This window comes from Canis lupus, chromosome 32, assembly GCF_048164855.1.
Source record: "Canis lupus baileyi chromosome 32, mCanLup2.hap1, whole genome shotgun sequence".
Lineage (NCBI taxonomy): Eukaryota > Metazoa > Chordata > Mammalia > Carnivora > Canidae > Canis > Canis lupus.
In genome coordinates this window covers 37,259,053-37,285,994 of record NC_132869.1, presented here as the reverse complement: position 1 = coordinate 37,285,994, position 26,942 = coordinate 37,259,053, and the positions used below count along the sequence as shown (strand labels likewise).

Here is a 26,942-nt window from a genome sequence, read left to right as displayed (position 1 = left end):
GTGAGTCAGGGGTGTCGCTTGCGAAATGCCCCCTGCCAGCCGAGAGTCCAGCTCAGCGCTGGTTGGCAGTTCACACCACGTCTCCAGGGTGTGAGCCACAAAGCGAGCCACAAAGCTGATGCTCCCTTTGCCTCCCTTTGCCTCCCGCCTGCAGGCAAGTGGTTCGTGAGCACTGGGAAAGACAATCTCCTCAATGCCTGGAGGACGCCGTACGGAGCCAGCATATTCCAGGTACCACACACCACCCGGGCGCCCCAGAGCTCTGCCCATGGGGATGGGGGTGGTGGGAGGCAAAGCAGGACTTGCCCTGGGCCCTCCCAGCCCCTACCTCATGGGGGGTCCAGAAGGGGTTCCCCAGAGCCAAGGCCTTGGACACACAGCGGGACACACGCTGCTGCCCGTGGCGTCTGACACGTAGGGCGAGGGCTTTTAAGTGGGTAGAGGGGTGCTGCTTGTAGGATTTCTAGAGCAAGGGGGAGTCAAGTTATGCTCTTGGCTCTGGCCTGTGCGCTGAGCACTCACAGGGGCACTGGTCGGCTCTTTTCAGAGCAGTGTTACCTGGTGTTCAAGTAAGTCTGTGCTTCATCTCAACACCTCAGTGTAAGGAGTGAGGAGGGGCAGGAGAGGAAGGGTCTGGAAAGAGGTGGGAGAGCGGGAAGAGGCTTTTCATGATTTTTCAGGATCTGGGTCCCAACATAACACTGTGCTCGTGTGCTCCCAGCCGACAAGCCGCTTCTGGGGGGTCGACACTGGGTGGGAGTGTGTGGCGTCCAGTGTGTCACGTGTAGCCATCAGAGTCTCCATAGTTACACTGGATGCTTCGGGTCGGGTGTAGGTCTCTCCGTAGCTCGGCAGGCTGAGGCTCTGGCCCGCCGACGCCCGCGCCCTGCTCGCGAGTGCTCCTACCTGTCTGTAGGTAAACGCCAAGGAGAAGGCCGTGTTCCCGTGTCCTCTTTGGAGCCATACCACTCTGAGATACCCGGGGTCCCGTTAATGAGCTTTCCCTGGTGGAAAGGCCGGAGGACAGGGCATCTGTCCCTGAAAGTGCCTCTGCAGGCTGCATTGGGAGGCCCTGCTGGGCGCACTGGGGGCTGGAGCTCCGGGGCCACCTGCAGAGGAGGGGGTGAAAGGCGGATAGCTCATCCGCTTGGGAATCGTGCTGAGTTCCAAGAAAGTGAATTCCTGCCTTTTTCTCCCCCCTCCCCCACCCTCCCGCCTGTCCTCGCCGCCTCCGCCATCCAGTCCAAGGAATCCTCGTCTGTCTTGAGTTGTGACATTTCGGCGGATGACAAATATATTGTAACAGGCTCTGGTGACAAGAAGGCCACGGTTTATGAGGTCATCTACTAAAGCAGGACTCTCACAGGGCTGTCAGACTCCGGGAGAAACGGACTCGGCGGTGACAGGGCCACCCCGCGAGGGGCCCCGAGGTGGCGGAGGCTGGCGGCGGGCGGCCGGGCGGTCCAGGGCTGCGCTCCGGCAGGCCGAGAGGGCGTGCCCTCCGCGCCCTGGACCCCCGCCCCCGGGCACGGACTCCGAGGGATGGCTCTCCTCCCCCGTCCACAACCCTGGCAGATGCTACAAGTAGATTTCTTTGGAGGCTTGGGGCCGCGGCCCCCCACGGACCCCCCCCTCGTGAATCTCCCGTCTTTCCTTCCCGTTTCTTGGGCTCTGTCCCCCCCCCACCCCGCCCTGGGTCGGGGACACCGGAGCGGACCACGTGTTTGTGCTGGGGGAGAGGGGGGGGAACCTCATTTTCCCCGATTGTGCGGCGCACAACATTTGTGAAAAAATGTAAATAACAGACTCGTCTATCTCGGACTGGTCAGTGGGGGAGGAGGCCCCTTCCCACCGAGAACGCTAGCGGGAAGCGCTAGCCGTGTACTTCGCCTGCTGTATTTGTAACCCACTCGTGGTGGTGGCTTTTTTTTTTTTTTTTTTTTTTAAGGGACATCCCCATCTGAGAAGGGGAGGCCGGGGAGGGCGAGCCCAATGGAGGGGGGCGAGGAGCAGAGGAAGGGAGCTACTGCAGGTGACCAGACTGAGCGGGAGGGGCCCCCCCCGGCACCTGTGCTCCCCGCGGACTTGGGGGGCTGCCCAGGGCCTGTCGGGACCCGCGGGGGCTGCGCCCACGGCCGGGCAGTGCGTGCGTGGGGCCAGCCCGGGCTGACGAAGGTTGGATCCTCTGCGGCCTCCTGCGCTCCCCTCGCTCTCTCTCAGGGGTCCCGCTCTCTCTCTCTCTTTCCTTCTGGCCTCTCTCTCTCTTTGGTGCGCACTTGGTCACGGTGATGAGAGGTGGAGGTGCAAAGGAGCTCCACCCCTGGCCCTTCTTGATCTTCGGACACAACCTTAAAAGGAAAAAAAGTTAGCGGAAAGCCTAGCGACTCAGCTCAGGGAGCTACCAGAGCAAACTAGCAACTGATGTGGGTGCTTTTTTTTTTTTTTTTTTTTTAATTTGAATAAAAAGAATTAGAATCGCTGTCCTTTATAAAATGCCTTCTCCCCCCTTCCTGCCTCTGATCCCCGTCCTCCTCTCTCCCCCGAGGGGACGAGTATCATCATCCCACTTGGGTTGTGAGTCCCGAGGGATGGTCTCCCCTGGCCCGGCCCTGGGCAGCACAGTGGGGCCGAGGGGACCCGGGGGGTCGGGTGGGGACGCCGATCCTGACACTGTGGCCACTCCTTGTGCTTTGTCTCTTTTGGTACCAAAATGTTCCGAGGTATTAGGATTTGGGTTTGGTTTGTTTCCCCCCCGCACCCCCCCACACCCCCGTTTTCTTGGTCTTTTTTTTTCCTTCTTCTTCTTCTTTTAAGGAAAAGCTAAAGGCCGGTGTGAGTCCTGGTGGTGGGCTCTCCGTGGATGTAGCATATGGAAGATAATTTTGATACTGCATTTTTATGGATTATTTTATAATGTGTGATTCTTTCTGGAGAGAAGGAAGGAAGGGGCCCCAGTGGAAACTGCTGGTCTTCAGTGATCTTGCTCCAGGCGAGCAGCTCCCCCATCGTGACCCAGAGGCCACCGAGACTGGCCCGGGCACCGTGTACCTTTCCGAGGTTGGGGAGGGGCCCTCTAGAGTATTTCTCTGTCTTTCTCTGGGTCTCAGATGTTCATCTGCCGTGTCTTGTTAAGGCTCTAGCCACAAGGGAGGGTGAGGGTAGAAGAAAGTTGATTCCTGAAGAAAAAAAGAAAATGAAAAGTCATTGTAATGAGCTGTTTTTATATTTTTAAAAGTTGCTATTTAAAGGTTGGTTTGATTGTTGTGTTTTAATTGCCTCCACACCACCCCCCCCCGCCACCCATTGGTCAGTCAGTCCTCCCCAAGAAGAGGCCTGGGGCCACTGTCCATCACCCTCATGCCCTGCCTGGATTCTGGGTGATGTCCTGTGTCCTCCCTAAACAGGAGCTCTTCTCATTTCAAAGCACTTCCCGTGCTGCCCCCAACCCCTCAAAGTCTGATCAAGACCCCTGAAGGTGTGATCTTGCAGGATGGTGAGGGGGGACTGTGCTCCATGCCTCCCCAAACTCCGAGGAGTGGCGGTTAGGAGTTGGGATTTCCTCTGGACATGTGGACAGGACAATGTTCCCTGAGGCGAGGACCGCAGGTGTCCACCAAAGTCTTAAGACAGCCGTCAGTGCAAAATTTGTTGGCAAAAAGATGAGATGGAAAGAACTTCAAGTGTCTGTGAACATCTGGACTCTGGAAACCTACACCATCTTAAATTTAAAGTTAGATGTTGTAAGGAGGACTTCAATCTCTAGTTCACAAAGGGGTGTTTGCAGAAGGGGTACGGTAGGAGATGCAGGCCAGTGCCCCCGGGGAGGCAGGGCTGGGCTAGGGTGCTCCCTAGGCTCTGGGATTTCCTGCACCCCTTAAGAGAATTGTCTCCTAAAGCTGGAGACTGACATGGTTTCCAGCTCCTTATTTGGTCAAAGTCCTTCTAAATCACGATTGCACACACACACACACACACAAAAGGGATAATTTAACATTTTAAAAAAGGAATTACAATTGGATAAAAAGCACAGTCTTTGTTAGTCTAGGAAGACAGCTGGACCGCATGCACAGAGGGGTTGTCCAGCTGGCGGAGATGTCCACTCAGGCTTCTGGAGGAGAAGCTTCCAGCAGGTAGGAGGAGGAATGCTGATCTGAGGCCGCAGTGTGGCTAACAGCTCTGTATTGATTGCGTGGACTTCAGTAAAACATCACACTCCTCTCCACATTTATGCATTGAAGCCGAGGGCTAGAGGGCCAGATGGGGGGCTCTGGCCAGAAAATTCTGGGTGTGCCCAGGACCCGCCCGGGGATTGCCCGCCGGTGCTGAGATAGGAGTTGGGCTTGCAGGCCTCGATGAGAGGAACAGGAACCGGTCTATCAGAACGCTCACCTCCAGTCTTGTCCCAGCAGAGGTGGCTACGACCATTTCTGAGAAGAGGGGGTAACCTCTGGAAAGCAGTACCCAGAATTCCCGGGCATGGTCAAGGAGTTAGAGCTGGCCAAGAATTGGTCTGGATCACGGATGCTCACAGTCGAGGGTGGGGAGACCACACAGCCCCTTGTTTGTGTGAGCGCTGGTGGCAACACAACCCTGGGCACCAGCCCCAAGAGCCTTGCCTGCTGCCTGTTGTCACCACCACTGTGCCTTATAACAACTCGCCAAGCCTCTCCAGGCAGGTTGTCCTGCGTGCTTCCTCCTCTGCTTCTCACCCAGTTGGTGAGAAACCCCAAATCTCCATCCCGCTGCAGGTGAATCTGCATTTCATGGGTCCCTCTGCTGATCCCTTGGCACTTGGGCACTTGCACGCTTGTGAGGAGCTCTTCTAGTCCAAGGTGAGGGGCCCCCTCACAGCCAAGGGACCGCCTGCTTCCGCAGGACCCCCAGGGTCACCTCTGTCTCCTCCTCACCCCCTTGACAGCATTTTCCAAGTCCCCACTAACCTTTCCCTGCAGAAACGCAGGCCCGATCGATCCTGGCATTGGCCACACTTCGCCGCACCTGCCTATCTGCCTCGCTAGACTAGCTTCCCCGGAGGGCAGCGCCCAGGAAGTCGGTGGCCCTGGGCGGTCCTGGTGAATAAATGCTGAGCTTTCCCCTGCTGCAGCTGATCCTATTTCTCTGGCAGCAGGGCATCTGGATGCTCGTAACTGAAGCCCCGAAGTGAACAGACTTACCGAGTTCTTTCAACTCTGCCCTTGCTCAAAGCAGGAAGATTTTTTTTTCAAAACGGGGGGGCATGGTTGTGAGAAGGCAGCTCTCATGCTTTAAGTCCCTGTCAGATTAGGTACAGACGTCCAGGTCATCCCAGGCCACAGCTGACCAGGCCACCCCTCCTGGCCTCTCTGAGTCCCTGCCTGTCCCCTTTTCCCCATAAGCTGCTCAATTGCAGCACAGGCAGTGACGCTCCTAATCTTAGGGTGTCTGAGAAGGTATAGAGATCAGCTCTCTGGATAGTGCAGCTGGACAGATCCTTAGCAAGACTGCTAAATACTATAACCTGGCCACCAAATTATTTTATGATGATGGAGTATACTTTTTGTTTTTGTTTTTGTTTTTTGTTTTTTCAAGAACACCATGCTTGAAAATGAACATTATTTATAAGGTAAAGTATTGCAAACATGGTTAAACCTTTTAACAATTTACATGGTTATGCACCATTTTATTTTTCTTAGGATAACTGTAAAATACACTCTAAAAAAATTCCAGTACCCACGAAATATTTTTTCCTAAAAAAGATTTTATTTGACAGCACTAGTAGGGTGAGGAGCAGATAGAGGGAGAAGCAGTCTCCCTGATGAGCAGGGAGCCTAAAATGGGGCTCAATCCCAGGACACCTGGGATCATGACCTGAACCAAAGGTAGATGCTCAACTGACTGAGACACCCAGGTGCCACCCTCATTCAGCATTTTTAAACATTACACTAAAATTGGACCTTTGGTATTTGAAGAGGTATCTATACTGAGCCCTCGATTTTGTGAATGGGACAATTAAAGTTCAGAAAGGGCAAGAGACCATGAGTGACCCAAATCACATCTCCCTCTCCCCTTAAAACCCTAGCGTACTCTTGGGGAGGGCAGAACTGAATGATGTTTGGAGAATTAGAATCCAGAGGGTGAGGGCTGCTGCTCCTTCAACAGTATGGGTGAAAAATTTTCTCATTTTTCCAAGAAAAATGGAAACCAGCCTCCTCCCTTGAGAACCTAGAACTCATCCATTTATCCACCCATCTGTCAAGCTATCCTTGTCTCCACTCATCCATCCAACCAACATATTTGTAGTGAAAATCTAATATAATAGGCATGGTTCAAGGTGATGGAATGCAAAGATCGGTAAGACCTAATGCTTACCCTCACAGAACTTTCTCAGCCAGAGGTAGAAAAGAAGCAATACCAGGGGCAGAGGAAAAGATCGATGACCTCAGTCAGGGCCCAGAAAACATGGTGTGCTCACCCTGACTCCAACTCCGTTCTCTCCCAGGCAGATCAAAGAGGGCAAGGTTGATGGCTCAGAAGTGGGCTCTGGGGACCTTCTGGACTGTAGAGGCCAGATGAAAGTCAGATGGGACCGGGGCTTCGTCTCTCCTTGATATGATAGCTGCCTGGTGCAAGCATTTGCTGACAACAGGTTACATGGTTTGAAAAAAGCAGGCCTGGAATTTTCAATTCCAGCAAATGAAACAGCAGGCTAATAAGGATTCCCTTTAACTTTGTGGACACAGAGACATGATGGATAAAATTAAACTGAAAACAATTTTACTAGCTTAACCTAAAAAGAAGAAAGAAAAGAAGAAAGGATGGAAGAAAGGAAGGAAGGGGAATCCTTTAATGTCATAAATATAAAAGCTTTAAAGGCAGGGTAGGGAGCTCCCAAGCTCAGAACTATTCCCTAAAATTACACAGAGCAAAAATTGACAAAATTACAAGGAGGAACAGGAGCCTTTGACATCCCACTAACAGAAACTGGTAGATCAAGCCAAGAGTAATGTATAAGGATGTAGAAGGCGCGAACAGCATAATTTGCAAGCTTGAGCCATCAAACCCTACAACTATTGAAGAACTTGGATTATTTTCCAGCACACCCAGAATACTTAGTTTTATCAATCAAAGGAGCAGATGAGGCATTTTACAAAATTCAATCCCCATCCATGACTCTTCCTAAAGCACCAAACTAGGAATGAAAGAAAGTGTCTTTAACCTGACAATGGATAGCTAAACCAGACCAGTGGCCCAATAATAGTGGTTATGTTTTAAAAGCATTGGTTTAAAGTCAGAAAGAAAAAAAAAAAAAAAACAAAAAACCCCAGAATAATCATTACTGCTTCTATTCAACATCGTTCTGGAAGCTCTAGCCAGCGTATTAAGACAAAAATAAAAGAGTAAACAAGGTAAAATGAGTGAAATAACTTTTAAAAAGCTGTAATTATTTACAGATAATATGGATGTATACATAAAACATATACAAACAAATAAGAGTTTAGCCAAGTTGCTGGATCCAAGATAAATATTCATTAATCAACTGCATTCCTATTCATAAGCAATAACCAATTAGAAAAAGTAAGATAAAAGAATGTATTTACAATAGCAACAAAACCTACTCATGAATAGATCTTAGCAAAGCTGCACAAGACCTTTATGAAGAAAAATGTAAATTTTTATTGAAGGAAATATTTTCGAAAAGACCTACATGGATCATTTGTTATACCATATTCATTGATGAGAAAATCCAATTTTATTTCAAATGCTGTCTTTCCCAGAAACCTATAATGCAACATTAAACAAAATCCAACTAGGATGTTTTCTACATAATAGATACACCGACACTAAAATTTGTCTGAAGAGTAAAGGTCTGAAAAATAGCAAGTATAATTTTGAAGAGGAATAAGAAAGGAGGACTTGTCCTCCAGAGATTAAGACATTGTAAAGCTACAGTCAGCAGTTGGTGGGTTCAGAGACAAACAGACCAATGGAAAAGAATGAATCCCATAAATAGACCCCCGTATAAATAAGAATCCAACTATGACCCACGTGGCATTTTGTGTCAGTGGAGAAAAGCATTTGTGGGTAGTTCTAGGACAACAGGCCATCTTTATGGAGAGAAGATGGATCCCTACCTCATATCCTCCACAAAAATAAACTCTAGTGGAATTAAAGTCTTTAAACTTGTAAGGATAAAATATTGGAAAACAGCCTTAGGGGCATGAGGAGGGAAAGGATTATAGAACAGGGCACAGGAAGTTAAAGCTATAGTGAAGAAAAAGAAAGATCAACTTGATTATGTTAAAAATTTAAGCACCTATATAGGGACACCTGGGTGGCTCAGCGGTTGAGTGTCTGCCTTTAGCTCAGGGTGTGATCCCAGGGTCCTGGATCAAGTCCCCGCATCGGGCTCCCTGCAGGAAGCCTGCTTCCCCCAGTGCCTATGTCTCTACCTCTCTCTCTCTGGTATCTCTCATGTGTAATTAAAATCTTTAAAAAAATAAATCAATACATACCTGTATATCAAGAGATGCCATAAAGTTATAAGACATGAAAAAATAAAAGACATGTCATACATGCAGGATGTATGACAAAGGAGTGGTATCTTGAATACGTAACCAATGCTTGCAAGTCAGTGCATGAGAGCAAACAATCCAGAGAAATGGGTAGAGGACAGAAACAGGTAATTCACAGGTGAAGGGAAAGGGATAGCCAGTAAATACGTGAAAGTGCCCTAGTTATCAGGGAGATGCAAACATAAAAGACAACTAAGTGAAACAGAACATTTCATTCCCATTGGAATTGGGAATTGGATTGCCAAGTCTTTGATGAGTTAAATAATACAAAGCTTCCACCAGGATGGGGAACGAGTAGCACTGTCAAATCCCGCTTGTGGGAGCATACTTGTGTCACCTACTTGGCAGAGCATTTGGCAATAGTTAGTAAAATAGGAGTAACACAACCCTATGACCTGGTCATTAGACTTCCAGGTATATACTGTAGAGAAATTCTTAGACAAGTACCAAGAGATGTATATGGAGATTTTCATTGTCCCGTTATTTGGAGTGGCAGAAATAACCGGAAATAACCTGTCCATTATTGGGGGAATGGATAAAGAAAAAAAATCTATGCATTTTCTTATAATGAAATTATATGTGGGCATTAAAATACATGAGCTGGATCTTTATGTATCAGCTTGGATAAATCTCAAAAACACAATGTTGTGTGAAAAGAGCAAGTTGCAAAAGGAAATACATGATATGATACTACTTATGTCAAATATAAATATAAAACAATTCTAAATTCAAGTAAAGATATGCCAAAATATAAAAACATGAGTGGAAAGAACACACCATGCCATGAGGACAATGGTTATCTGTGGAGCAGGAAGGGAAGGAAGGAAGGGAGGGAGGGAGGGAGGGAGGGAGGGAGGGAGGATGGGAGGGAGGGAGGGAGGGAGATGAGGGTCAGGTGGGAGTCCAGCTATACCTATCACATTTTACTACCTTTAAAAAAATCTGAAGAAAATATGAAAATGTTCACATTTCAAAAATCTGGATAGTGACTTTAGTCATGTCATATTTTCTGATCTTTTCTATGTGTTTGGAATATTTTATATTAGAGATCAAATGAAGAAGGCCAGACAACTCAGGACCTGATGTGAAACCACCTTTCATTGGGTGCAGCAGGGGGGATGAGACTGGGTTCGGGATTCACATGCCCAGGGGCAGAGAAGCAAAGCCCTCATGTCACCACATCATCTTAGCCATGTCATTGGGCCTCTCCAGAACTCGGTCTTCTCATCTATGGACTGATGCTTGAAGGCTGGATAAATGATCCCTGGCTCCTTTCCAGCCTGGATGTTTGTGATTCTAATGATTTTGTAGGGGTGCAAGGGCAACTATCTCATGCGGAGACAACATGAATTAAGTTGGTTTAACTTTTCATTGTGAGACATGCCAAACAGATACAAAGTGGACCAAACAGTATAGAGAATCTCCATGTGCCCATTATCAAGCTTCAGCAGTTACCAACTTAGGGCTAATCTTGTTTTATCTTACCCCACCCATTTCTACTCGGCCACCACCACCAGTGGGGGTATTATGCAGCACATTCCAGATACCTCATCATTTAATTAACCAATACTAAAATCCCCACCTAAAAATGAACAGTAATTTCCAATGTCATCAAATACCCAATCTGTACTCAACTTTCCTCAATTGTCTCATAATTTAAAAAAAAATTGTTTATTTGAATTAGGATCCAAATAAGATCCATTAGGTTGCTCTTTTATGTCTTATTCTCTCTCTCTCTCTTCACGCCCACACCCACATTTATTTATTAAGAAAATTATTTGTCCTTAGAGCTTCTCACAGTCTGGATTTTGCTGATTGCTAAATTGTTAGATCTTGGAGCTTGATTAACTCAAGGCTTGATTTTTTTTTTTGGTGGTGGTGGGGGGGTCAAGAATACTTCACTGATCCAGGAGGAAGCACATACTGTCTAGATGTTTCTCCTTTTGTATGTTAGCAGTCACTGATGATCATTGTTTAGACTCATGAATTTCATTAGGGGCTAGAAAATGGTGATATTTTAATTTTGTCATGCCTTCATCTATTTGCTTGAATGCTCCTATAAAAAGAAACTGCCCCTCATCAACCATATGATTATCCTGAAGTATAATTTGATTGCAGGATAAATGTTTGATTCATTCACTTTACTTACCAGTTTTTAAAGTAAAGTTAGTATCTACCAATAAGGTAGGAGACCAACAAGGTCTTCCTTTTTAAAAAATATTGTTGTAAACTTGGGTTTAAACATATATTTTTTTAAAGATTTTATTTATTCATTCATGAGAGACACACAGAGAGAGGCAGAGACATAGGCAGAGGGAGAATCAGGCTCCCTGGGGGTAGTCTGATGCGGGACTCGATCCCAGGACCCTGGGATCATGACCTGAGCCAAAGGCAGACGCTCAACCACTGGGCCACCCAGGTGCCCCTCTTTTGCTTTCTCATGATATAAGACAATGTTCCTGACTCACCTTGTACATTTTCTTTCCTAAATCTGGAGTCATCCATTACTCCAAAGAGCCCTAGTTCTTTTTAGTGGGAAGTGTTCTTTAGAGACCATAATCTGGAGGCTTGGGGTGCTTAGTCCTAATGCTTTAGTCATTGTGTTTAGATCCCTTCAGTAGCAGAGCTAAGAAGTTGTGTGTGTGTGTGTGTGTGTGTGTGTGTGTGTGTGTGTGTGAAAAGACAAAATACATCATGAAATCTATTGATACTTCAAATTCAAGGTTGCATGTTTTTCCTTCACCTCATTGATCTTCTATCTGAATTTTCTTACAAAGTGGGTTAAATTCTGGGTGGCCTACATCTCTGTGACAACCAGGTTCAACACCTTACCTTATTGTTATCCATTTGCTGCTTTGCCTTATTCTCCAAACTGACTGTGAACTTTCTGAGGGCAGAGATCAAGTTTGATTCATTTTGTATTCCTGGCTCCTAACAAAGTAACTGTCACTGCTAGGTGCTTAATAAATAGTTACTGAATACCTAAAAGAATGATGCTTTCAAGGAAAACTTTCCTCTCCCTAAATAGAAAAGTAGAGTGAACGGAATCTGAAAATTAGCTCTGAAATTTAAGCCAAGACTATTCACCCATCCAGAAATTCAATAGAAACAGGGCATACCCAGTGTCCAAGGCTAGAGACAAAGGATATAGAGATAAACGGTCCCTGCCCTCAAGCAATGCACTCAAGTGGGGAAAACAAATGATGGGAACAATGATAAAACAATGTTATTAATAAATAGTGGCCTAGAGAGCACACTGTGGGGGTCATGAGAAGGGGGGATATGGCAACTTTTACAAGGGCCCAGAAACGGGGGTATCCGTGAAGGCTTTCAGAAATCATGTTTGTCCTGGGTGTTTAAGGTTGCATAGGAGTTGTAGGTTGAGAAAAGGAAAGGTATTTTGGACACACTGGTCTGTGAGTTGCCCGCCTCTCTGCAGTGCTGAGCTAGTTTGCTCCCGGATGACTGAATATTTTGCAAGTCTTTGTGCTGGAGCCAGAGGCTACTCCTTGGAGAACCTCTAGGGTCTCCCCTGAGGGGTGTGCAGGAGCTCAGGTACTGAGAGTGAGAGAGGAAAGGGGGAGCCTGGGAGCCCGTGGGCCGGAGTCCGAACACACAGAGGCTGCCCCTCCATGCAGAGCGCTGCTTGGAAACTGCTGTCGGCAGCTGTGCATGCGCCGCACAGATGATCAACCTGTTTGTCAACGAAAGTAATTTGCATTCGAGCTTGTTTGGGGACACACTCCCCAGTCCCTGGGAAACCCCAAGCACCCATGTTCCCCAAGATTCTAACAGTTGACCCGCCATCGCCTTTTTACCAGGGTGGGGCTCCCTCCCCGGCCCTCTTGGCCCAGTTCTAGGTGGCACAGCTGTCAGGGCTGAGTCCTGGCCCCCAAAAAGAACATAGCTACCCCTGCAATGCAGCAGCCCCTGGACCCAAGGATCGAAGAAATTCAGTTAGTTGTAAATTATCATCTAGAGAGATTTGCCCTGGTTTACTAAACCCACCAGCTTGTTGAGTTGCTTCATACTTTCTCTTTAAATAAATTCACTTTTTGGGGGGCACCCGGGTGGCTCAGTCAGTTAAGTGTCTGCCTTCGGCTCAGGGCGTGATCCCGGGGTCCTGGGATAGAGCCCCACATCCGGCTCCCTGCTCAGTGGGGAGTCTGCTTCTTCCTCTGCCTCTGCTGCCTCTGCTGCTCTTTCTTGTCAAGTAAATCAATAACATCTTTTAAAAAATAAGCAAAAATGCTTTTTAAGCCTAAATATAAGTATTTTAAAAGGAAACTTAATATCATCCTAAATGGGTATCGCCCACCTCTGAAAAACATCTCCATGCTACTAAATGCAATGAGAACAAAGCTTGCTAGCTGTGCCCCCCTTTGCTGACAAAAGGGAGCTGAGGCGGGATTGGAGAGGTGCGAGGACCCGGCTGCACTGAAGTGAAACTCGCTCCTGGATCTTAGCAGAATGTTTGATGGAGAAGAGGAAAAGGAATAACGTTCCTGCTGTGAGCCAATGATTGTTAATGCCTCCTTGTCTCACTTTTAAAAATCGTCCCCCAGACCTCACTTTGGGGAAACGTGAGCTAGTCTAATACCCCCAGTGTGGATGGGGAAACTGAGGCCCAGCCAGCACACAGGTGACTTGCAATGGAAGTCCCTCGGAGGCAGGCCCGCTGTTGGGCTCAGGGGGCCCCCTGTGTCCTCAGCTCTGCTGAATGGAGGAATGACTAACCTCACGCAGCCCTGAGTCAGGATTGAAACTAAAAGCAGGTCGTGGACTCTGGGCACTTTTTTGCATGGCAGACGGTCCCCCACCCGTCCTGGCTTCCACACCTCTCCTCAGCTTCCTCTTTCGGTTCTTCACAGGGGAATTCCAGGGACCGTGCCTCTAGGGCAGGGTGCTGGAGCCAAGCCCCACGTGCCCCCGGACGTGTCCCCAAGCCTTCTGCGCTGGGTCCAGCCCACTCTCTAGGTGGTCCGACAGGTGATGTGCAGGAGCGAGGAGGCGGCCACCCCATCTCCCCCCTCTGGCCTCAGCAGCCAGTGTCACCAAGGCCTACTCTGGGCCACCAGCCCTGGCGCATCTGAGCTGCCTGGGAGCCAGGGCTGCGGCTTGGACAGTGGGCTTGTTGGGCCTGGACTCAGTGGGGGACGGAGATGGGAAAGGCCTTACTGGGAGTGCAGCTGTGTCCCATCGCCTTTCCTCCTTTGCTCTGTACTCCGAGGGCACAGATCTCTGGCCCCACTGTGGGCTTGGCTCTGTACCCTCCTGAGCCAGTCCCCACGAGGCAACCAGTTCATCAGCTCACGCCTGGGCCATGCACCCACCACCCGCCTCCAGCATTCGCCAGCATCTGTGCAGCCAGCCCCAAGATTTCATAGAGGAACACTGCCCACCCCTGGCCCCTGGGTTGCTGCCAGGGTTGTAGGTGGGGAACAGACCTGTCCCCAAATGACCCCAATATTCCAGGTTCAGTGCTCCAAAGGCACTGGCATGGGGGTAGGGGAGCCCAGAGGAAGGCCTGGCCTCGAGGTCAGGGCGGCTTCTTGAAGGAGGGGATGTTTCAGTGGGGCTCTGAAGGACAAGTGGGATGAGGGGCTGGCGGGGGGGGGGGGGCAGCACATCCATGGACTAGCAAAGGTCCTGGCGGGTGTGTGACAGATGAGGCTCAAGGGAGAGCTCCCGAGGAGTCCAGAAGTGTCGTGGGGGAGCCAAGGAGGCAGCGGCAGTTTAGCAAAGGACACTTACTGGGAGATTTGAGCCTGCGCCTGAGGAGATTAGCTCTAGTTGCAGCGTTGAGCAGGGCTTCGGGGAGGGAGCGTCAGGCAGCCAGCAGTGTGGACGCTACCATGGTGACTGTGTGGCCTCAGCAGTGGGCATCGCCAGAAAACGTGCTGGGTGACAGAGTAAGAACCCCCCCGTCTGGATCTGCTGCCTCCTGCCCCCCTCATTCCCCCAGCAGCCCTGCCCTATCCAGTGTCCCCTACATTGCCCCCTGGGCCCTCTTATCACCCTCCTTGCCCCCCCCTTAGTCTCAGTCCTCAGCCTGGCCCCAGCCTCCCACTCTGCACCCTCCCCAAGAGAGCTAGAGCACACCCCCCTTTCGGTTCTGTCCCAGGGGCATCCCTTCCATGCCCGTGCCTCAGTCTCTCACCTGGGACCTGGGGGCCAAACCCAGACTGCCCCAGAACAGCCAGCACCGTCGCCCCTCCACCCCTCCCAGATGGAGGGGGTGTCTCCGGGGGCGGGGAGGGCGGAGGCGCAGCGGGGCGGGTGGTGGGTGGCGAGGGTCGTGCAGGGAGGCGGCGGCTCGGGGGGCGCGGGTCCCCCGGCCCTGGGCGCCCCGCGCTGAGCAGATGGCAGGGGAGGCGGGCGGCCGCGTCAGCTGCTGTTATCTCTCGCTGATGACACGGAGTGTAAATTTTGTTGGCAACACTCCCTCCTGCCTCTGCATGCCACCAGCTTTAATCACTGTAATTGAGTTATAATGAATGATTGTGCGCTCGCATTGTCTGCGCCGGGCGCGAGCCGAGCTCAACACCAGGCCCGCCCCGCCGGGGTGGGGGGTCCTCGCGGCCGGGGCTGGGGGGGCATCACCCCCCCCCGCCCCAGCCCACGGCGCCCCGGGCTCCCGGCCTCCCCACACCACCCCTGTGCTTTGCACTTTATTACCATTTTACCATTTTCAAAGGACAACGCGTTCAGGAACGTTGTGGAATATTTGGAAAATGCAGATAAGCTAGAAAGAAAAGGCAAAGAACAGGGGTTGGAGGGGCTGAAATATCTGCCCCTCGGGGATAAGCACCCCACTCCCCACCCCGCTCCCACTTTGGAGAATATTCTTTCAGACTCTCCACCGGGTCAGTGGTTGCAGCAGCTACTACCCCGGCCCTGGGCAACCTCCCATGGCCGTCACGGCGCGTTGAAGCCTGTGCTCCGTGCCTGGTAAGAAGCCTCAGCTCACCCCCCTCCGCAGGCGACTCCAAGCCTGGTGCCCCATCACCCCACTGCACCCAGGAGGCATCTGAGGCCCAGAGAGCCTGCGGGACTGTCCATGCTCCCCAGCTAGTAAGTGGGTCGCCCTGTTTCGAACCCAGTGGTGCCTGAGTCCGTTGGCCCCCTGTTAAGGCTACAAATAAAATAGATTTTTTTAAAAGATTTTATTTATTCATTCATGAGACACAGAGAGAGGCAGAGACACAGGCAGAGGGAGAAGCAGGCTCCCTGCGGGGAGCCCGATGCAGGAGGCGATCCCAGGACCCCAGGATCATGACCTGAGCCAAAGGCAGATGCTCAACCACTGAGTCACCCAGGTGCCCTAAACACCCCTCTGTCTACACTTTCCCCAGCCCCCTTGTGCCCAACAGAGAAGCAAAGCTCCTGAGCTTTCATTCTCATTTCAACGTGATAGTCTTCATCCAGGGAAAGCCAGAGCTGGGACCAGGCCTCTCCCGGGAAAGCAGCCACCAAGCCCCCTGGGGGTGCCTTGGGACCAGAGACTTTCCCTGATTCCCCTGGCCCTGTGGGCTGCTGCCCTTTCGGAGTTAGAGGCCTGAGGGTAGCGGCTGCCCCATGAGGGGCAAAAGGAGGCTGCCTGGGGATGGGGGATGTTCTGCTGGTTCTGGTGGCCTCAGGGTCCCTTCTGGCAAGGGGGGCAGGCAGCTGCTGTGACTAACCAGAGTCACCCCCTCCCCAGAGACAGTAGGGTCAGGGTGGGGCTCAGCCATGGCTCCTGGGGCAGCGTGGGGGCAGGGGCAGAGCCAGCTGCAACGCCGACTTTCGGCTTACCTTGGGCAAGTGTCACCCTGCCACATTTCCCCCTCAGAGGGCCTGGTCCTGAGTCCCTGATGGCCCCCTCGGGGGGCACCTCATGGCTCCTTCCACTCTTCCAGGGCATCTCATTCACTTTTATTGCACACTAATATTATTATAAATAAATGATCCTTGTGCTTATATATTAAAAATAAATAATACTTATAATACATAAATAGTTATTATTATTAGAGCCGACATCTCTTGGGGCTTAGTATATGCTAAGCAGTAAGCGTCTATGCTGCTTCCCTCTGTTCTGTGACGGACTATGGTACTTTTTTACACCAACATGTTACAATCCATTCACAAATAGAAACTTCAGTGCCTTAGAGCTGAGCTCTATGGGAAGAGTGGGCCTGGTCCTCGGCCTCGGAGCCCACCCCCTGCCCCTCTCCTGATCCAGATGGAGCAAGGTTGGTGAGTCCCCTTGTCGGAGGCAGCCCGCAGAGCGAGTCACGGTGATGGTTCTTGGAGGATTTCTTGGCGAGGTATTTCAAGTGCCCTTTAGAGAGCGGCTTCTCTCGGAAAACAATGATTGCTTTCGTGAAGTGTTCTCAGTAAACAACATTCCCCAGGTTTCAGGGTTTCCAGTGCCTTTAACCTTCCCTTTTGATGATGGTTCTGGTTTCCAGGATCAAAGGTCCCATCTCCTGGTGGCTGGTGAGCCAGGAGGACCCCAGGTGCCAGCCTGCGTGTTTCTGGATGCCCCGCGGGCACAAGAGACGCACACAACGGGTTCTTGCACCGTGTCGTGGAATCCTCCCACAACTCCAGTACTGGCTCTATTTCACAACTAGGAAGCACAGAGAGGGTAAGCCCAGGGCCACACAGCCAGGTGTAGTCTGAGAGGCACCAGGGGATGAGCGAGACACACAGGAGCTCCAGAAACAGCACAGATCAGATCCTTCATCTATTTTAGGGTCCTCACTGACAGCTGAGCATCACACCTGCAAGCACACCCACCCACACACACGTGCAGACGAGTGTATGCGCCTCCAGGACCACACTGTCCCCCTGCAGGTTAGCGGCTTCCCTCTTTATGCCCACGGCCCAGGGCTGGACTTGTTCATCTAGACCACACTGGCAAGGCCTCTGAGCTGAAGGGATGTGCTTTTCCTCCCTCTCATTAGGAAGACCACGGGGCTCCTGGACACTCAGACACACTCTGGGTAGCAAAGTAGAGTAGGTCTGAGCACGGACCTGATAGACAGACTGCCCAGACTCAAATGGTAGCTTTCCAGGGATCACCTGAGAGACCTTGGGTAACATGCCTGGCCTCTCTGTGCCTCAGTTTCCTTCTTTATCATAGTAGTATCCATCTCATGGAGCTGTTGTAAGGATCAAGTAGTTAAAACGTGGAAAGGGCTTAGCATGGTTCCTGGTTTCTACCAATAATCAAGGAATATTTCTTATTACCTTGGCGGCTTAACTTCTCAAACATATATCAGACAGCAGGCTTGTTAGGAGGATTCCTGATGCCAACGCTTGTTTTGTGAGGACCTGCGCTACACACGTCACACCTGTTAGGGAAGCCATTACTGTGGTGGTCGAGTTCAGCCTCTGGACCTGCCTATGTCCAGTCTGGTTCCATCACCTATGAGCTGTGTGACCTCGGACAAGTTCCTTAACCCCTCGGTGCTTCAGTGTCCTCACCCACAGAATAGAGATAAACAAGAACACTCATCCCATGGGCTTATCGGGAGAATTGAATGAACTGATACATGTAAAGCCCTTGGCAGACTGTCTGTACATATTAAATGCTCAATAAATGATGACAAAGAGGAGGAAACATGGAGGCGGCTGCTTATCTGAGTCCTGATCTCCAAGCAGACTTTGAGCCACCCTGCAAGGGCAGGCTTTCTGCTCACCTTGTGGAGGAGTGGCTGATTTGCACCGGCCCTGCCTCCCTGACCCTGGCTGTGCTTCCAGGAATGGCTGGTAGGAGCAGGATGAAGGGGGAAGGCACCAGCTGAGCTCAGGGTGCATGGGGGTGGGGACCTCAAGGGGCAGGGAGCAGGGGAGGCAGGAGGAGGCCAGGCAGCAGGCAGGGGACCTCAGGGGGCAGGACCCCCCCTTCTGAAGCAGAGGCCTGCTGTGTGGGCCCAGCCCCGGGTCCCCACGTGTGACTGTCCCCACACCCTGACTCACCAGCAGTCCTTTTGTCTTATTGGAGAGTAATACATTTTAGGACCTTAGAACTCCTTGCTGATCGGTTCTTCCATTAGCCATTCCCTCCATGTTTTCTCGTAATTCATTCTTTTACCTATAGGTGGGCATCCTTCGGACCTGAAAATGAGGCGAGTTAGAAACATCAATCCTCAAAATCACTGGGCTTTTAGAAAAGTAATCAATGAATGCAGAGGGGAAGACTGACCAAAGCTGAAATCAGGGTGTGGGGTGGAGATGAGGCTGCTGGGAGGACAGGAAGAGGCCTGGGGGGGTGGGGGGTGGGCAGCGGTCCTGTCGGCCTGGCCTGGGCTCCTGGGGTCCCTTCCACGTGCCACTCAGAGAGCACCACAGATTTGCTCTTCAGCTGCGGCTTCCAACCTGGAGAGAGCCAGATGCAGAAATCCGGAGTGAGAGATTGGACACCAGTGGGATGGGCCTCAGAGTTTAGGGGAATCTTCTTAGTTTAGGATGCAGGAGTCTGGAGGAGGCCTGACCCGAGCTTGGGGAGAATGGGGAGGTAGGGACAGGGATGGAGGCCTGAGCCCCTTCCAGAGAAGCCTTCTCCTTTCCCTGACAAGGGAGAAACAATTAAATTTTTTGGTAATCTTTAAAAAAGATTTTATTTATTTATTTGGGAGAGAGAGAGAGAGCAAGAGAACGCAAGCAAGGGAGCAGCAGAGCTAGAGGGAGAAGCAGGAAGCCCAACTTGGGGCTCGATCCCAGGACCCTGAGATAATGACCTGAGCCAAAGGCAGAGACCCAACTGACTGAGCCACCCACGTGTCCTGGGAGAAACAATTTTAAGGAAAAACTCACAGAGGCGCAGAATTCTGAACATACTACCATGCTCTTTGCCTTAGCTGCCTATTTGTGGCCGGCGGCTCTGTGGTGGAACATTCTCTCTGACGCTAGAGCAAGCTGAGCCTACGGGAGGCCAGTGACTCACTCGAGGCCACCAGTCAGGCCGGGGAGACCACAGGGCCCCATCCCAGGTCTTGCTTCTGCCTTCCATCCAGCTGGGTCCCGGGGCTCGGGCGGCTGGCACCCAGCAGCTTCAACCACCCCCTTCCCTCATGGGGACGGAAGAGGAGGGCTTCATCTCTAAGGCAGGGAACCGAGAGTTCTGACCGCAGAAACTCTAGACTGAAGGGCACCGGCAGCTGAAGAGAGGCCTGATTCTCTGCAGGATGCTGTTGACTTCCTGCCCCCGCCCAGGTGCTCGCAGATGCAGGCTCTCCGGGAGAAGCCGAGCCTCTGGTGGCCGGTCACCTACTCTGCTCAGCGGGGCCACAGCCACTTCCTAAAGACCACCAAGGCCAGGGCAGCCTGGGTGGCCCAGCGGTTGAGCACCTGCCTGCAGCCCAGGGCCTGATCCTGGGGACCCGGGATAGAGTCCCGCATCGGGCTCCCTGCATGGAGCCTGCTTCTCCCTCTGCCTGGGTCTCTGCCTCTCTCTCTGTGTCTCTCATGAATACATAAATAAAATCTTAAAAAATAAAAATAAAAAGACACCAAGGCTGCTTCTGCGTGAGGCTTTGGTTCACCCCAGCGGCTGGGCCTGGACTCACGCTCTGCAGACCACTGACGACCCCCCAGGTCCCTTCCAGCCCTCCCTGCACCCTGGCTGCCCTCCACCCGCTTCCCATCACCCCCGGGGGCTGCGAGTGTCTCCCTCCTCCTCCTCACCTTGGTCATTGTCGTTGCCCGACAGCACAGTTCCTCATCGTGGTCTGACTCCCCTGCAAGCTCTGGACTCTGTTTTGCTCTCTGCTGTGTCCTCAGGGCCTGCAACGGGTGGGCCCTTAACACAAATTTACTGACTTTTCTCCCAGGAGAGAATTGGGTGGGGAGAGTTTTCTTTTCTTTTGTCTTTTTTTTTTTTTTTTTTTTTTTTGGTGGTTGGGGTTGGAGGGAGCCGTGCCCAGGCAGGCAGGGACAGCAAAAGAGCCACGTTACCAGGGGTTCTCTCTGCGGTGGAGGGGCCGTGTCTGGTACCCTTTGTATCTCAGCTGTGTAGACAGATCAGCCAACTTGCCAACCAAATGCCACTCTGCCAGGCCCGCTCTCCCCGTGGTTGCAGCGTCCCTAGGTCAGGCTCTCAGCGCAGGCCGCCCCGTGGCCCAGAGCGTCTTCCCTCCACCCTGCCCCCCCCCGTCTCACCCCCTGACCATGTCACCTTGTCCCCAGAGCAGTGGTTCCTAGACACCTGCCTACAAACTGGCTTCGGAGCCAATCCTGAGCTCAAATCGTGCGCCCCTCAGTAGGAGCTGGGTGGCCTCGGGCAAGTTTCTGAACCTTTCTGGCCCTCGTGTCCGACGATCAGATGCAGGAGAGAGAGAGAAAACAACTATCCTCGGGCCCACACGAGGGCTGTGATGGTTACCATCTGCAAAATGGGCTTAAAGACACTGATCTCGCATGATCGGCTTAGTGGGACTGAAGCATTTGAAATTCCAGGCACGGGGCCTGGCCCCTGGTGGGCGTCCGGAGAGTATCAAGGTTGGCTCTTTCCCAGAGTTGTCGGGCTGTAAACGCAGTCGGTGTAGAGAGGATTGAAGAGAAAGGGGCTGCTGCAGAGAGAGGGTAGCAGGGGCAGTGGGTCAGTCACCTCATAGCCGGGAGGCAGCTCTGGGGATCCATCCCAGGGCCAAAGCAGACCGGTGCATCTGCCCAGCGCCCTCCAGAACCTTCTCCCCTGCCCCACCCTGCTCCTGGCCCCCATGCTGGCTCGGGCTGCGTGACGACCCCCTCGCAGCTTTGTGGGGCTCCACCATCACGCGGGCAGACTCCCACCGAACTGGCTGGCCTCACGGGCTTCTCGGGGCTTCCTGCGCCTCCTTGATCCCAGCGCGATGGGAGAGCTGCAGGCCTAGGGGCCCGGGCTCCAGAGCATCGGGGCTCCCTTGGGGCGGGGGGCCCGTCTCGCCCAGCGCAAGGAGGGCATCTGAGCCCCCCAGAAGAACCGCCACCGGGCGAGGGGAGCACCTGCCACCTCCGTAGCTGACGCGGGTGCGGCCGGGGTGCTGGCACCTGCAGGCGTGCGGGGCCCCCGGGGCGGCTGCTAGGCTGCGGGGTGTGTGCCTGGAGCATCTGTGTCCCTGTGAGTACGCGGTGACGTGTGTCCGGCCATGGGCTCTCTTTCGCGGCCGCGATGCAAAAATCAAGGTGACCAAGGTCACACTCCGCACCGGGCAGGGAGCGGGGGTGGGCAGGCCTCTCCCCTGGAAGGTGGATTCCGGGGTTCCGGGGGGAAGCACACCGCAGAGCAGTTGTCCCGGAGAGAGCTGGCTGGTGGCCAATTCGCCTTGTAAGAAAGATCCCCGGTGCCCGCAGAGCCGAGATGAAACAATTCTTTGGAATTAACTGAGCTAATTTTGACGAGCAAACATTTTGCTACAATGAAAGTTTTTATTGTAGCGCATAAAAGTCCAAACAGCACCCCGGCCCCTTGGGGGAGGCAGGCGGGCGGGAAGAGGCGGCCCAGCCGCACAGGCTCTAACCAGTCACGTGCGATCACAAGTGCTCCCGCCGACGAGTGACTAAAGACACCCGTGGCAGGGACGTGCTTAGGGGCAGCCCCCCAACTCTGATTCCTTGGCTCTACTACACGGGCTCTCAGCCCCAAGCTCCTCGAGCACAAGCCGCTGTGTTCCAGGGGAGAGGAAGGCCAGAGGGAGAGGGCAGCACTAGCTTCTAGAATATTCCTCAGGCCTGGGTTGAGGTGGACTCTCCTGGCCGGAGCGGGGAAGAAAGCAGCCGTTTCTACCGTGCCCGGTGGCCCTGCGAAGCCAGCCTCGACCGTCCCTTATGCTGCCACTCTCGGGGCCACCTCCGTGCCCTTGTTCGTCACTCGCCCTTGTCTATGCTTCCGGGCGAGGGCAAGGGCTAACTCCTCCCAGCGTGACTGACGTGCTGGGTTCCTCCTGTGGTTCACATGACTGCTGTTTCTCCACCTGCCTCATCTCGGATGCCCTGAGTGTTGGTGGAGGAAGCTTCCTTTGGTGGACAAGGAGCTATGCTGAGCACCGGGTGTGTGTGTGTGTGTGTGTGTGGCAATGAGGGAAGATCCTGACAGCGATGAGCCATCCTTACGTAGTGCATGCTTAGCACTGAATGTCACGCCAAACTAGGCCTTTGCTCAACTCCTACTTGGCCCTCGGAACTGTGCTGGGCACCAGGGGGGCACAGTCCGGCCATCCGGGCGCTCACAGTTGGCTGGAGGGGTACATAGTCACATACGCAGCTAAGAATATTGTCCCTGGTAAGAGGTGGGAAAGCATATCATTTGGGGGCCCCGCTCTGCTGGGGACAATCAGAGCAGGCTTCCCGGGAGAAGGGACACTTGAGCTGGCCCCGAAGGATCCAGAGCAGAGGAAGCAGAGGATGTGTTGTTCTCTCTGGTGACGTTCCGTGCTGCTTCCCGGGTGACCATCCCAAGTCCTCGATGACCGCGCACAACTGTGAAGGGCAGGACCGGTTTCATCTCACCCAGGCCTGATCCTGTTGTCTCTGCTTGTCAGCTCTGAAACACATGGTCTGTCTGACAGGACACACGTCAACACAGTTGCTCACGGACTATTTAGAAATGGGGTGATTTAGAGACAGATCTAAGACAGGAGGGGAAAGCCGTGTTGTCTCTGATGTCCTTCCAGTAGGACCCAGCCCTCCCGGAGGGCAGGGCTGTGTGATGGTTTGGTGCACAGATGTGGGAGTCAGCTGGACCGCACTGGACTGGAATGGAATTTCATTCCTTCTACATGAAGTGGGCAGTATCCTTTCCAGGCCTCAGCTTCCTTACATATAAAACAGATGTTTTTTTTTTTTTTTAAAGATTTTATTTATTTATTCATGAGAGACACACACAGAGAGAGAGAGAGAGGCCAAGACACAGGCAGAGGGAGAAGCAGGCTCCATGCAGGGAGCCCGATGTGGGACTCGATCCCAGGTCTCCAGGATCATGCCCTGGGCTGAAGGCAGGCACTAAACCACTGAGCCACCCAGGGATCCCAAAACAGATGTTTTTATCTGAACATCTACTTCATAAAGTACATCCTATAATTATTTTTTTATATTTTTATTTTTATCACCATCGTCCCTTTTTCTCAGTTAGAATGATCCTCGCTGCATGTAACACAACCCCAGATAATGGCATTACCAACACACGGCACGTGTTACTTGGTAAGATGCTCGGTCCCAAGGATGAAACAGCAACACGACAGCATCAGTGAAGGTCCAGGTTCTCTCTACCCTCCTGCGCTGCCATCCTGAGCAGGTGTTGCCTCATGGACACGAGGCAGTTGCCATGGTTCCAGGCATCATATCTTCACCCAAGAGCATCATCATCATCGGGAAGAACGGTGGAGCAGAGAGAGCGAGAGCGCGCCAAAGGGCTCTTCTCTCACATGTCACTTTGTTCAAGGAGGGAAGTTTCCCCTTTCCCTTGTGTTGGTTGGAACTGGGTCACTTAACTACCGTCCAGCTGATCACTGGCAGAGAAGAAGAAGATTCCAGTGACTGATTTCACATTTCCTCACTTGGGCTGGGCATCCGAACACAAATCTGAATGAATATTGAGTGGGCAACCAGCAGGGTGTGCCACCCCTCTGCCACCCAGGCTGTCCCTGCTACCTGTGTGGACGCAGTGGGAATCCAGCCATAGCAGGGTACAGAGCCAGGTCTTGGGAGGGGAGAGAAGGCGGAAGTGTTGGCCATGTGTCATCAGAACCTAGGCCACAAAGTGTCAAGGGTCATCTCTGGATGCTTTTAGGAAAGCAGAACATCTCAGGAACCCAACCACACCACCCATTCCAGCATCAAAGGCCCTAACTCTACAAGGAACACATGGCACAAGGCTTTGCAGCCAAGAGACTGGGGTCCTGGCTCCCTTGGAAACCATGCGACTGGTGAAGACCTGCCCGGTGCAGGGGCTCCTCTGGGAAGTTCTGACACAGGGAGAGGTGAACGGGAGATTCCTCAGCAGCCAACAGGCGGTTGGACGGCGTGTGCTTCACGGCTTCTTCCAGCTTGGATGTGCTTGGCTCCTGTGCCCAGTAAATTAATGAACTAGTGGCTGCCTGGGTTCCAATGAGAGCTTCCACATTTGCCAGCTGTGTGGCCTTTGGGAACACTTCTTGACCTCTCTGAGCCTCAGTTTTTATATCTCTAGGAGGAGGGATGACTATAAGGTTGTAGTGGGGTATCCGTGGAAGGAATGCTCGGGAAGCCCTTGACAATGCCTGGCACCCCGGTCAGTGCTGGCCACTCGGAGGCTATCGTTGGCATATTGTTTGCAACATCCTCTTGGCAGCCCCCTTGGGTTAGTGAGGATTACCCCATCCGCTACCCTGCCATTACAGGTGAGGCTCTGAATGGCCAGGGGACTTGTCCAAGGTCCTTCAGGCAAGTGCAAAGGCAGGATTAGAACCTAGGTCCCAGTCCTGATCCCAGGTCCTTTCTACTGCACTCCTTTCCAGCCTGCAGGGAGGTAATGCAGCAAGGAGGGTGTGCATACCCAGATATGGGGGAAAATATGTATAGTCTGCTCATGCTGAGGCCCCAGCCAAGTTATACATAATAACTGATCTATATATATATTATTATATATTATTTATATATATTATTTTAATCGTTAAGTGATTTCAATGAGGAATTTTTCTTTATCTCCATTTTATAAATGGCAGCATGATGTTCAGAGAGGGTAAGAAGCGTGCCACTTAAATGTGCGTGGGAGCCCTGATCTGTCAGGCTCCAGATCCTGGTCCTTCCCACTGGGCAGGGCTGTAGAGTAGTCAAGACAGCCAGGAACTCACTGGGTCTCTGCTGGTCCCCCAAACCCCTTTGTCCCCATGGATCATTCCCACATCCCCAGGGCACTCAAGCCAGCACCCCCATTCCTGCTGCCCGCAGAGCCTCAGGGCAACCGTCTGCTCCTCCTTGGTCTTTGTCCTGGAGGTGTGAGGGTCCCTGTCTCAGCAGGAGCCTCTTCCCTCCTGGCTTGTGCCACCTCCTGCCACGGAGCTGACTGCAGATCACGGCAGTCCGGAGGGGCCCTGTGGGGGTGCATCACTGCCCCTGTCTGCCTTCCTGGTGGTAACTGGAGTTGTAGGTTGGCTAGAGTTTTCTGAGCTAGCCAGAAGGCTAGATCCTTTTCTTTTTTTTTTATAAAGATTTTATTTACTTATTCATGAGAGACACAGAGAGAGAGAGAGGCAGAGACACAGGCAGAGGGAGAAGCAGGCTCCATGCAGGGAGCCTGATGTGGGACTCGATCCCAGGACTCCAGGATCAGGCCCTGGGCTGAAGGCAGAGGCTCAACCACTGAGCCACCTGGGTGCCCCCAGAAGGCTAGATCTAATGGTGGGGACAGCAGGCACTGGTGGGGAGGACATTTGGGGACAGAGTGTGGTTTGGGCATTCCTCAGCTCCTGCTGGCATAGCCTTGGGCCTGTGTGTGGAGGTGTGTGGAGATGCCATCCGCTGTGCCCTCGGCTGCCCTATGTAGGAAACTGGGGGAGGGGGGCTTGCACACCCAGGTATATGTGCCCCGATGTACCTGGCTGGTAAGAGGCAGACCCCCGGGGCCCCGGCCAGACTACCGTCAGCTCCTCAGAGTGGCTCTCCAAGTCACAGTGAGGGAAGCTCTCCATCCAAACCTCAGCCCCACGATGTCACAGGGTCACCTGCAGATGTCGGGAGGGGGCTGTGTGTGGCTCCTCGTCACCCTGGAGCCCTCCCCTGAGAGCACACGCAGAGTGGGGAGCCTCTGGCTGGCCCCGGGGTCCTGGCTGGCACGGGCTGCGGGAAGCAGGGCTCATCAGCTGGTTGGGGAGCAGCTTTGGAGAGCCGGTGGGGGCCCCCTCCTCGCGCCGGCAGAGCAGCCCGGCTGGGGTTGGGTCCAGCGTTTTGCAGCAGGCAAAGAAGCAAAGCAAAAGTTTGCTTCGGCCAAAAACCAGGAGCCACAGAGTGGCTCCATCCAGGTCTCGGGCCTCGACCCTTAGGCCTCGGCTGCCGTGTGTGGTCTGGGGAGGCCTGATGCCTGTGACCCGGACAAGCCATTTACTCTCTCTCTCGGTCCGGTCTGCAAAGCAAGGGGGGGGATTACATCCCCAGGGCCCGTCCTCCCTTCTCCAGCCTCTCCCATCCCACTGTGAGACGCCCTCTGGGTCGTCTTCCACACACACACAAGACACAGAGACACACACACACATGCACAGACAGACACACAGCTTGACACACACGCAGACATACGCACACACCCATACAGGAGTATTTCTTGTGTCACATCTGCTCTATACCACTTAGTCGCAGATCTGACATCACAGAATGCAACCGATGGCCTGGTTCAGCGGTTCTCAAACTTGGCTGCACATTAGAGTCCTCTGGGGACCTCTTAAACACACCAGA

At 52.5% G+C, this 26,942-nt stretch overlaps 1 protein-coding gene and 1 long non-coding RNA gene across 22 annotated transcripts in view; one reads left to right on the top strand and one right to left on the bottom strand.

Moving 5' to 3' along the window:
- The window catches only part of TLE3 (TLE family member 3, transcriptional corepressor), a 93,255-nt gene that overhangs the window by 43,654 nt on the left and 22,659 nt on the right, over nucleotides 1–26,942 (top strand). For 8 of the 20 annotated variants that reach the window (XM_072809436.1, XM_072809433.1, XM_072809434.1 and 5 more), the window contains exons 19-20: nucleotides 155–231; nucleotides 1,243–3,251. In XM_072809436.1, coding sequence (XP_072665537.1) covers nucleotides 155–231; nucleotides 1,243–1,350 — 185 coding nt within the window. In that variant the 3' untranslated portion in view covers nucleotides 1,351–3,251. Of the gene's footprint in view, nucleotides 1–154; nucleotides 232–1,242; nucleotides 3,252–9,598; nucleotides 9,656–17,002; nucleotides 17,183–19,399; nucleotides 19,858–23,645; nucleotides 24,534–26,942 lie in introns of those variants that run through there. The other 12 variants (XM_072809420.1, XM_072809424.1, XM_072809417.1 and 9 more) reach the window with 6 other exon arrangements.
- On the bottom strand, nucleotides 16,522–19,748 carry LOC140623220 (uncharacterized). 2 transcript variants are annotated; one of them, XR_012022883.1, is made up of 4 exons: nucleotides 19,486–19,748; nucleotides 18,745–18,917; nucleotides 18,519–18,656; nucleotides 16,522–17,890 (listed from the first exon to the last, which is right to left on the bottom strand). It is a non-coding gene; the product is annotated as an uncharacterized lncRNA (long non-coding RNA). The 2 variants fall into 2 exon arrangements; XR_012022884.1 differs by having other exon boundaries at nucleotides 16,522–17,163; nucleotides 19,486–19,746.